At 47.2% G+C, this 12,144-nt stretch overlaps 1 protein-coding gene across 8 annotated transcripts in view; it reads left to right on the plus strand.

Annotated features, from left to right (window-relative positions):
• The window catches only part of PDLIM3 (PDZ and LIM domain 3), a 29,939-nt gene extending 17,919 nt beyond the window's left edge, over positions 1-12,020 (plus strand). For 3 of the 8 annotated variants that reach the window (XM_045588950.1, XM_036457211.2, XM_045588951.1), the window contains 5 exons: positions 163-350; positions 4,754-5,017; positions 6,774-6,898; positions 8,927-9,038; positions 11,093-12,020. In XM_045588950.1, coding sequence (XP_045444906.1) covers positions 163-350; positions 4,754-5,017; positions 6,774-6,898; positions 8,927-9,038; positions 11,093-11,282 — 879 coding nt within the window. In that variant the 3' untranslated portion in view covers positions 11,283-12,020. Of the gene's footprint in view, positions 1-162; positions 351-655; positions 724-4,753; positions 5,018-6,773; positions 6,899-8,926; positions 9,039-11,092 lie in introns of all 8 variants that reach the window. The other 5 variants (XM_045588954.1, XM_045588952.1, XM_045588956.1 and 2 more) reach the window with 3 other exon arrangements.
• Positions 12,021-12,144: the final 124 nt, after the last annotated feature.

Genomic DNA, 12,144 nt, shown 5'->3' on the forward strand with positions numbered 1-12,144 from the left:
GGAAAACGCAGAAAGGTTTATGCCCGACTCCCCCTTTAACCTTGCATTAACCTTGTTTTGGGTAAGAAGCCTTGTTTAACCGTCGCGGTTGCTGTTGGTTTGCTCATTGACGGCTCTGTTGTGCCCTCTGTGGCTCTGTGTATTTTGTCTGCCATTGTACAGGAGTTCAAACCCATTGGTACCTCGCACAACAGAAGGGCCCAGCCTTTTGTTGCAGCAGCAAACATTGATGACAAAAGACAGGTAGTGAGCGCTTCCTATAACTCACCCATTGGGCTCTATTCAACTAGCAATATCCAAGACGCGCTCCACGGACAGCTGCGGGGTCTCATTCCCAGTTCACCTCAAAAGTAAGTACCGGCCTCCGCCTCCGGCCACCGCGTTCCTGAGGGCAATAGCCCAGTTTCTCTTCCTTTCCCAAAGTCCAGCTCTTGCTGTTTTACTTTCCTGACCTAAAGACAAGCATCTCTAGACCGTCGTTCCAATCTGCCAGCCCTGGAACGTTTAGTGAGTCGATGGTTTAAAAGGAAGAAACCACTCATGTCAATATTTGGTGGTAAATAACCGGCTCTGTCCAGTTACTGTTGGCTTGATTTTATCTGAAGTCACAGATTAGTCTTCCACTGAGGGACTGTTTAACCCTTTGTTTCCGCAGGATGTGAACTACTTTGAACACAAGCACAATATTCGGCCCAAACCTTTCATTATCCCAGGCCGAAGCAGGTCATAAGCTTTGAGACTGTGAGATGTGGAGTGCATGCTTCTTTAATGAATCCTTACTAATCTCCCAGAAGAGTAACTTCTGAGGTGTTTGGAGTGGCTATTTTTTTTTTTTTTCTTTCCATTTGGAAGCTTCTTTCAAAAGCAAAGGAAACAAGCTCAGCGGAGTAGAGAGCCAACTAAGCTCCTCCATTTCCAGGAGTAAATACTGACTGGATTACAGAGCTTCAAATGCTATGCCATCATCACGTATATTTATAACTAACACCCCCGGCATCCCAACAGGACTCACTGACCTCTGAGGCAGGCAGATGTCCCAACGGCAGCTCAGGAAGGCCCAGCCAGCAGGAGCAAAAGTGGAAACCAGCCCTCCCATCAGGAGGAAGGAAGGGGGGCCACAGGTGGGATGCAGGGAGCTGCTTATGTTAGGCCCTCATCATCCCCACCTCGGCACCTGCTCCTCCAGCACCATCAGAGCAGCTGGGCATCCCCACTCCTTCCAGCCCTGACATAAACATCTATTTGCATTCCTAGGGATACCTGCAAAGGAAGAGAGGGGATTGAAAAGGAACTTTTCCACCTGAAGGAAAATAAGTAATTAAGACAGAGTTGGGCCCTCACCGGTTTGGCTCAGTGGATAGAGCGTCAGTCTGCGGACTGAAAGGTCGCACGTTCGATTCCATTCAAGAGCATGTACCTTGGTTGCGGGCACATTCCCAGTAGGAGGTGTGCAGGAGGCAGCCAGTCGATATTTCTCTCTCATCGATGTTTCTAACTCTCTATCCCTCTCCCTTCCTCTCTGTAAAAATATCAATAAAAATCAATAAAACTAGTAGTATGGTCAGGCCGCATGGATCCTAGCAGGTTAGGATCATTGGCTGAGGATCTATATCAGGTTTCCCAAACTAGTGAGCTGCAGGTGGATCCATTCACAGGTAGTGCTTTATTTAGCCCTTTGATTATTCAAATGAATTTAGGTAAGTGCCTTTAAGATGGAACAGCTACTCTCTAGCTGCCCAAATACATGCCCATCACTCCTAAGTGTATGATTCCTGGCCCATTTTCCTATAGACGTGACCCTCCTGGCCCTTGGAGACACCTTAGGTTATGGTGCCAGCTGCGGATGGTCAGTCATCACTTATATGGGATGTACATGTGCAGACCTCAGAAGCAGGAGCAGGGGATTCCTCAAAATAAGCCAGACACTTATGTGGTGTCACCTGGAAGAGCAGGAGGAAGATGCTCACAAGGCAATTATGACAAAATACATCTTCCCTCACTAGAATGGAAGCGCAGGACTATATCCACCACCTACAAGTGCAGCTGGCACAAAGTACACACCCAGTAAATGTCATCAGATAGAGGAACACAACCCAAAGAGAGCCTAGTATTTCCTCAGAGGCAAGAAGAACCAGGACCTATGATCCCTCCCTCACACTGTCTGCTCTGCACAGTCCTTTTTCACTTCTGTTTGTCCCCTTGTTCCCATTCCATTTTCTTCTGCATCTTTTCCCTATTTCACCACATCCAACAGCTTCCCAACCCCTCCTGACACTATAACAATACTCAATTAAATGTTAAAATGCTAATTTAGTATTGAATAGATATATAGATATATAGATATATATAGATATATAGATATATATAGATATATAGATATATATAGATATATAGATATATAGATATATATAGATATATAGATATATAGATATATAGATATATAGATATATAGATATATAGATATATAGATATATAGATATATAGATATAAGAGCAAGACATCAATGGGACACCTCCTGCACACCCATTGAGCCCGAAACCCAAGCATACACCCTAAGTTGAACCATCAACCTTTCAGTTCATGGGACAACAACCAACCAACTGAGCCACACCAGGAAAAAACATTTTTTTAAAGCATCAGGTCAAGAGGTCTTTTTAAATAGTCCCAAAAATGTGTAAGAAAACTAATGCTAGTTTGCTTAGAGTTTATTTCTTATCTATTCAATAGACAGGGTCCCCTCAATAGAACGATAAGGAAATTAAAAGATAGAACATAATTTTTATTAAATAAAGTTATATACACAAACATGCATGTATAAAGAACACTAACAACGGAAAGGGATTATTCATTACAACTATAAAAAAGAGGAATACCTGTAAATTCTGAATTGATCCTAGTTCATCCACTAGCATGATGCCTGGCCCACAGTAAGATCAGAGTAGTTACAATACTTGTGGGGAAGGCTCACGATTTTAGGCCCGGGTTTCCTAAGATTTAACTCAAGTCTTTCAAATCCCAAACATACAATTTAATAAGCTTCACTTAGATCAAATCAATAGGATCCTGACTAAATGGCATTACAACTGAAATGTCCCTTCTGTTCTTTTACCCACTAAAGTCACTTTCAGGAGCCAGTGTAGCATTGAGCCTATGGAAACAGTGAATAAGGCACTGTTTTTGGTATGTGATCGACCAATTCACAGACTGAGTTTTAAACAGGTTCTCAAGCCAAGGAGTTGACAAGACCACCTATAAAGGTGATGATCCACCCTGCCTCATTTAGGCTCTGTGGGTGGTTGAATTGGATAACACAAGACACAAAAACAACAACGTTTCATCCCTTTAGTGGCATGGGTTGTCCAGACTAATCAGTCAACAACATCAAGGCCCCCAAATCCTCTTGGTTTGTGCTCTCTGTGTGGGGCTGAGGTTAACATGAGCAGCTCTAGAGAGTAAATGCAGAGATGGATCAAAGCTGAGCCCTCAGAGAGCACCGACATTGAGATGAACACACCATATGAATCGTCTGTCTTGAGTTTGCAGCAACACTAATCTGCAGGCATAATGGAGGTGACAGTAATACTAATGTTTCCTTTGGCTTTGTCTTAAATGACTGTGCTTCTAAAAAATCTCAGTATATTTTATTTTCATATAATGCATTTCTCATGCTGCATAAAATGCATGGAGAGGCATGACAGTTTAGTCCTTGGCATGTCAGTTGTGACCAGCCTTCTACCTAGCTTCATAGAGAACATGTGCTCTCTCCCAGCTGTCCTGAGAATTGCATGACTGGCCACTCTGGTGTTTTAATAACAACTCCCTTCTTGTCTGTAAAAAAAAAAAAAAAAAAAAAAAAAAAAAAAAGGATAAGTATGCATGAATATACGTGTGTTTTCAAAAGTTTGCATGAAATAGCAATGTATAAAAGAAATAGACCTCAGCTCTACAGAGCCTTTGAAGAGTTCAAGATCACCATATGTGCTCTCTAATCATTAATTTCAAGGTGACAAGCATTTGTTGGCTGTTCTAGAGCCTGTATTAAATTCTGGACAGTTTTTAGAAGCAATTCCTCACCAAATTAAAGAGTGACCCAAAAAACGTTAAAATAGTCCAGATAAAATGTTTACAACATAGCCTTGAAACATAATCTGTATCACAGAACCAACACGTTTCTAGGTATGATTCAATTAAACTCAACTGCATTTCTGAGACGCCCTTATTTGGAAATGTCTAGCCTAAAAATTTCATTAGACCTTCATGTGGCCTAGTCAGTCACTATTTGCATGGACCATTCCTTAATTGTTTCATTTTAAATATTGCACCTCAGAAATGTAAAAGGGTACCCAGCCAATGTGATTTCCCTGCACCCTCTATCTGTGATCTTATCAAGTTTAAAATGACCTGGCCTATGTTTAAAAAGCGAGTAGGGTCTCACCTTTTCCACTTTCTACATACAACCTGTTTATGTGTGACCTTCAACTTGCATATCACCTGGTAGAACAGAGCCAGAAAATGCATTGTCACCTGTACCTTTCAACTGTGTGCAACTTTTTACGACCACGAATTTTTAAATGTCCTTTCCAGTTAAAATAAATGGTAGCCAGAAATCCACACTCTGTTTTCATTTGATTTGATTCACCTCTCACTTTTTTGTCTTCAATCCCTGTTAACCTCTCTGTCCTTGTTCTCTGTGTCCCTCTGTCTGGCGTCTCTGGTCCCGTGTCCCCTCCGTGTCACGTGGTCATTAACACAGTGGATGCAGCACTCCGTCCGGTATTGACGGTAGCAGTGGACGTAGCACCCCTTCCTCCATCAGCACTGTTAGCACTATTTGCCCCGGTGACTTGAAAGTTGCTGCTAAGATGGCCCCTAACATTCCTTTGGAAATGGAGCTTCCCGGTGTGAAGATTGTACATGCTCAGTTTAATACTCCCATGCAGTTGTATTCAGATGACAATATTATGGAAACACTGCAGGGTCAGGTTTCCACAGCGCTAGGGGAAGCACCCGCCATGAGGTAATGTGAGTCATTCTGAACCGTGGGCATACTAACTAAACACGTGGGCAATGTCAGCTTTCAGGGGTCTTTTAACACGGTCTTAGCTGAAAGGAAGCTGGGTGAGACGCTTTAAGGAGGAAATGCTAAGGATTTATTGCAAATGTCTAGGTCTAATGATAACAGTGATTTGAAGAATGAAATAGAGCTTTATGCGACCCATTTAGTTTAATAAACTAAAATCATGGGAGGGCCAAATGTATATGTGTTCTGAAAAGCTACAGTGAACTTTACAAGTTATGGTACAATACCTCTCAAACAGGATCAATAATCTAGCATACTCTATGTTTCTCCTTGGGGGGTCAAAAATTGAGGAGGGATGAGAGGTCCAGAGGAGTTTTAAAAGAAATGATATTTCTCCCTTCCAATGGCATCTTGTGTCATTATTTTCCATTTAAAATTTCTGCCATGAATAAGGGGTTAGAAGTGAATATCTTAAACTGCTAATGTAGATATTTAATTTCCAATGGTCTCTATTTTGATTACTTTTTTCTTTATTATAAACATTTGTTTAAAGTACTTTTGCCATCAGTTTTTTTTTTCAATTAAAATTTATTATAAGAAAAATCTTATTATTTTTAATATTACAGAACCACTTTTTATAAATTAAAATAGTATCATTCCTAAGTGCACTATGTAACAATATGCCAAAGCTATTTCCTGGAATGAATACAATAAGATAATAATAGCATAATGTATCTCAAAGCCAATTTGCAAAGAAATTCAAATATCAATTGTCTTCACAAATGATATAGGTAGTAAAATTATGTGTGGATAGTAGCTACCTTTTCTAGGCAATGTCATGAAATGGCATAAGCTAATAAAGCACGTAGTGCCTGATGTGTAGTTTTATTGTGGCATTTTTTATTGTTCATCGTAAATATGTTTGTAAGAAGTTTATTAAAATAAAGCTTCTGCTGTTGTAAATGAATTTTAATGTGGCTATTTAGGAAAAGTAGTGTAGTCGATGTAACTCACCTTATACGTGAAAGTTTCTACCTTAGGAGCTTCCAACCACTGGCAGTATGAATTCCTTCCATTTGCAAGCAAAACGGTACCTTTGTGGTTTCCAGGAATTAACAAAGCAAATTAATCCTAAAAACACCATTAAACCACATCCTTTCAGTTTAGCATCAGAAGGGAATCTGAACGTAAGGACAATCGGATGACTGAGCGTCATCGCAACGGGCTCACTCCCGCACTGCCTAGCATGTGTATGCTGTCTCTTCTTTTTCTGAGAAACGGTTTATCTTGGTCCCATTTATAATTATCCATTCATAAAGACACAGGTCTGTTTTTGAATTACTATTTCCTCACCATCGCCTCTTAGTGGCCCTCCCTGGTATGTGGCCAAACAGAGATGGGCCGGGGGGAGCCTGAGGTTATTGAATGACATGTCTGAGCAGCCGCGTGAAGAGACGCTCTTTGGGAGCTGTAGCAGGGATGAGCCTGAGAATGCTGAGTCTCCGAGCAGGGGTCACTGCAGGTGTAGCGATGACCGTGTACTGCTGTCTGTGGTGAATAGATGCTCTTTGGGAGCCGTAGCAGGAATGGGCCTGAGAGTACAGGATCTCTGTGCAGGGGTCACTGCAGGTGTAGGGAGGACTGTGGACGGCTGTCTGTGGCTATTTAGGAAAAGTAGTGTAGTCGATATAACGGGCGCCTCCTGCTGCCCGCACACCCCTGACACTGCCTCGCCCCCGCCGTGCCGTTTCAGTGAACCCACAGCCTCGGTGCCCCCCCAGTCGGACGTGTACCGGATGCTCCACAACAGTCGGGAGGAGCCCTCCCAGCCTCGCCAGTCGGGCTCCTTCCGGGTGCTCCAGGAGCTCGTGAACGACGGTGAGTGTGGGCGCCGGTGCCAGGGGTGGGCAGAGCCTGTTGGCAGGCCAGGGGCGGGGAGGGTGGCAGACAGACTGGGATGGAAGGCTGAGCATGCATTGTGTTCGGAAATCAAATGAGTCTGTGCCCAGAGGCTTCGGCGGTGCCTGGGTCAGGAGCGGTGCTCCCAGAACGAGTCCCCTGGTAAAAAGGCACCAATGCAAATTCCATTCATGGTGCCCGAGAGACGGCTGGGCTTCCATACTGTAAGCAGAGTTGTAAGTGGATGTGGCAAGATATTCTCAGCCTCCCATCCTCCAGAGCAGGCGTCTTCAAACTACGGCCCGCGGGCCACATGCGGCCCGCAGAGGAGTCTGATCCGGCCCGCCAGGTTTTTTGGGCAGTGAGCGCAGCCGAGGTGTTACAGTAGGAATTAGTAGTTCATATAGTCCGGCCCTCCAGCTCTCTGAGGGACCGTGATCTGGCCCCCACTTTAAAAAGTTTGAGGATGCCTGCTCCAGAGTATCGTCATCAAAATCTAAAATGTGACAAACCTGTGGTGTGTTCCCAATTCTACGCTAAGCCCTTGGCCCACATGACCATTTCCCGCTCACAGTGTCTGCGAGCAAGCAGCTATTGCCACGGAGAGGGTGGGTTTGTGCAAAGCCACACAGCCAGGAAGAAGCAGAGCTGTGTCCGCAGCCCACTCCCTCTGTCCTCAGGGCACACACGCTTACCAATATGTTCCCACCTCCAAAAGGTAGATCCTGTCCCTTCCAAGTTGCACAAGAATGCATACTGCCCCCTGAGGAATGCTATTCTCAGAAATACAGGGACAATAACAAGTACTGTGAGGATGTGGAGAAATGAGGGCCCTTGTGGATGGCTGATGGTCCCGCCAGTGATGGCACTTCCTGAAAAAATGAAACATAGCGTCACCTCATGATCCAGCAATTCTACTCCTACATATGCACTCAAGGGAGGCAGGGACTGAGACAGATACTGGTCCACCAATGCTCCTAGCAGCGTTAGTCACAAAAGCCAAATGATGGGGATAATACAGATGTCTGCCGATGAAGAATAAATAAAATGTGGTATATGCATAAGATGGAATACTATTCAGTCTTAAAAAGGAGTGAAATTCTGGCATTCCACAACAGGGATGCAACTTTAAAACAGTGGTTCTCCACCTTTCTAATCCCTCGATCCTTTAATACAGTTCCTCGTGTGGTAGTGACCCCCAACCATAAAATTATCTTCGTTGCTACTTCATAACTGCCATTTTCCTACTGTTGTGAATCGTAAAGTAAATATCTGTGTCTTCCGATGGTCTTAGGCGACCCACAGGTTGAGAACCGCTAGCAGGGTCGCCTAAAGCCATCAGAAAACACAGATATTTACATTACGATGCATAACAGTAGCAAAATAATGTTATGGTTGGGGTCACCACAACATGAGGAACTGTATTAAAGGGTCTCGGCACTAGAAAGGTTGAGAACCACTGCTTTAAAACATCCTACTAAGTGAAGTCAGCTCAACAAACGGACAAATATTGTAGGATTGTAGTTGTGTGAGTAAGGGGTACCTACAACAGACAAGTCATGGAGACAGAAAGCACAGCAGAGGTTACCATGTTCTGGGAGGAGAGTTATTGCTTACTAGGTAAAGAGTTTCTGTTTGAGATGATAAAATATTTCTAAAAATAGATACAGGCAACAATTTCATAATGTTTGTGAACGCACTTAATGCCACTGACAACATTAAGATGGTTAATTTTATATTAAGTATATTTTACCACGATAAAAAAAAAATGCAAAATCTCTGCTCCTCTGAGCACTTTGTAGCAGCTTCCTGCCACAACAAACTGCTCCCTGACCGTTCGGCAGGCCTGTTTGGCGCAGGGTGAGCTTGAGCTAGCCCCTCTCCTTCGGAAAGGAGGCTGCAGCGCCTTGGGAATTCCTCCGGGTCAAGTGCACGCCTTAAAATAGACGCCAAGGACGCCCGCAGCCCGCTGTGCCTTTGCCATAAAAGGCGCCCTTTGCTTTTCAGACGACCGTCCCTCCGGCACGCGCAGTGTGAGGGCGCCCGTCACCAAAGCCCCGGGCGGCGCGGGCGGCGCGCAGAGGATGCCGCTGTGTGACAAGTGCGGGAGCGGCATCGTGTGAGTGTCCCGTACCTGGGGCGGGGGGGTCCCGTCAACCGTGGGAGCAGCTCTCCGTCTCCGCTCATTGGCTGGAAATGCAACGTCCACCACACGTCTCTCCTTCCACCAGAACACCTTAGCTGGCCCTCCTGCGGGCGCATACTGAGTCAGCACATCTCCACTGACCATTTCAGAGGATCCTCATGGAAAGAAAATTTTCCCAGAGTGTATTTAAAAAGTCATTTCCAAGAATCAAAACTTCCCTTCAAAGAGCCCTCCCCACCTTTGTGAAGGTACCAACTTCGAGGTTTTCCTCTTGTGTCTAAACCCAGGGAAACACACACACACACACACACACACACACACACACATACACACATACACACATATATATTCATACATACACACACCACACACATACACACATGCACACACTACATGCGCACCACCACACAACCACATACACACATATATACACATATACGTATATACATACACATACACAGCACATACACACAGCACATGCACACATACATACATACACACATATATATTCATACATACACACACCACACACATACACACATGCACACACTACATGTGCACCACCATACACATATATACACATATGCGTATGTACATACACATGTATACACATACACAGCACATACACACACACCACACACACACACACACACACACACACACACACGGCAGCCACTGGGTTGTTGTTGACGACATTCTCTTTCCCCAGTTTCTTAAGTGGCACAAATAGTCAAACACGATTGTTAAAAACAGAGTCCCAGCTCCCCCATCCAGGGCCTTGATGTCTGAACCCCCACATCTTCACGGGAACCAGGTCTTCTCACTCTCCCCCCGCAAACAGCCCACAGCCACTCCTCCATCCGGTGTGTCCTGCTGCAGCGGCCACACGGAGGCCCCGCACGGCCAGGGGCCGTCCCAGGAGGCGAGGCGGTGGGGGCAGGCCTGGTCAGAGCAGCGCGGCTGGGAGGAGCCCGGTCTGCGTGGCTCAGTGGTTGAGCGTCAACCTAGGAACCAAGAGGTCACGGTTCGATTCCCCATCGGGGCACCGGGTTGCAGGCTCCATCCCCAGTGCTGGAGGCAGCCGATCAATTATTCTTTTTTTTTTTTTAATATATTTTATTGAGGAAGGGAGAGGGATAGAGAACTAGAAACATCGATAAGAGAGAAACATCAACCAGCTGCCTCTTGCACACCCCCTACTGGGGATGTGCCTGCAACCAAGGTACATGCCCTTGACCGGAATCGAACCTGGGACCTTTCAGTCCACAGGCCGATGCTCTAACCACTGAGCCAAACTGGTTTCAGCCAATCAATTATTCTTTCTTGTCATTGATGTTTCTGGCTCTCTCTCCCTCTCTCTTCGTCTCTGAAATCCATAAAAATATAATTTTTTAAAGGGGGGCAGGGCAGGGGAAGCAGGCAAGACAGGACGCTCAGGAGCAGAGCGGATCTCAGCAGGGAGCTGTGACCTCAGCAAAAGCAATGGCTGCTCCTAAATGGCAGCGAACTGTTTGCCAGGAGAGGCAAGCCCCCTCTTCTCCCTCCCTCTCCCCCCACCCCTGTGGGAACTCCTCTCTGCCCGTGGTCCGTGTTCTCTGAGCTGCCCAGAGCAGAGCAGGGGCTGGGCCAGCGCCCTAGAGAGCCGTGACAGGGCGTTCAGCTGTGTAGGCAACGGCCTTGGCCAAGGTCGGAACCCTCTGCAGAATGGCGCCTCCCTCTTTCAGAGAAGCCACGGGGAGGGACACCTGATTAAGGGACACCTGATCATTTCCATGGCAAGGACGTGTGTGCAAATCTGAAAAGCAGCCATATCCGAGGGAGACGCCCGATGGCCTGTCCTGGCCGTCATGCATCACACACACACACACACACACACACACACGTACATCCGTGCGGCCGCTGTGCCCTGCGTGCCACCAGCGCCTCTGGCGTCGGATGTGGCGCAGACACCGCCGGCCTCCCGGCCCCGGGCCCCGGTGAGCCAGGGCTGGCCCCCGGGGCTCTGACCCGTCTCCTTCCCTCCGCAGCGGGGCCGTGGTGAAGGCGCGGGACAAGTACCGCCACCCCGAGTGCTTCGTGTGCGCCGACTGCAGCCTCAACCTCAAGCAGCAGGGCTACTTCTTCGTGGAGGGCGAGCTGTACTGCGAGGCCCACGCCCGCGCCCGCACGCGGCCGCCCGAGGGCTACGACACCGTCACGCTGTACCCCAAGGCCTAAGCCCCCGGGCCCACAGCACGCGCACGCAGTCACATGGGACGACGGTCATGACTTCGGGCAGGGGTCGAGCAAACTGTCGAGTCCAAAACTAACAACACCCGGCTGCCCGCCGGCTGCAGCCCAGACACGCCTGTTGGTGTGCGCGCAGCTCTCTCTCTCTCTCTCTCTCTCTCTTTGGGGTCGGCAGTGACTTCGGACAGGTACACCGAGCATTTTTCCTTTTTGTATGTCCAACTCCACCATTTGCATTTATATTAAGACCATCAATCACTGTAAACCTCCAGCGAGCGGGGGGAGACTGATGGTCTCTCCTTGCCACGCTGGCTGGGCGGTGCCGTAAGCACCGAAGGATGGCCTTGTATTCTAGCACAGCCCGCAGTTGTATGGTCCCTGCTTCAGCCATGAACGTCCATGCCGGGGAAGGCCCTGGGTTCCTCTGGTGTCCTCTGCAACCATCCCACCACGGGATGTGCACACATACGCACGTAAGGACCACGTGGAACATCGGGCGTGTGCCTAGAGGCGGCGCTCCATGGAGGCAGCGGGCACCCACGCTCCCGCGAGGGGGCCGCTCCGATGGGCAGCGCGGCCGCTTTAGGAAAACGTGGCTTCCCTGGCGTGTATTGCTCACTTGCTCTTTCTTAGGAGCCCCCTGGTCTCTGCCGACAGGAGAGGCGCTGGCGTCGGCTAGTTAGAGGGGACGCCGCTCAGATTAAACCCGTTTCTTTGGCTTTGAAATCGTCTCTCTCATTTCAAATGTCTCTTTCACGTCGATGTTCAATCAAATCCAAGGTGCAGACCCCATGGAGGTTACTCTCCACTTCCTCCTCCTTCCCAAGGCAACACCTCCAAGAGGAGACAG

This window comes from Pipistrellus kuhlii, unplaced genomic scaffold (genome assembly GCF_014108245.1).
Source record: "Pipistrellus kuhlii isolate mPipKuh1 unplaced genomic scaffold, mPipKuh1.p scaffold_m20_p_3, whole genome shotgun sequence".
Lineage (NCBI taxonomy): Eukaryota > Metazoa > Chordata > Mammalia > Chiroptera > Vespertilionidae > Pipistrellus > Pipistrellus kuhlii.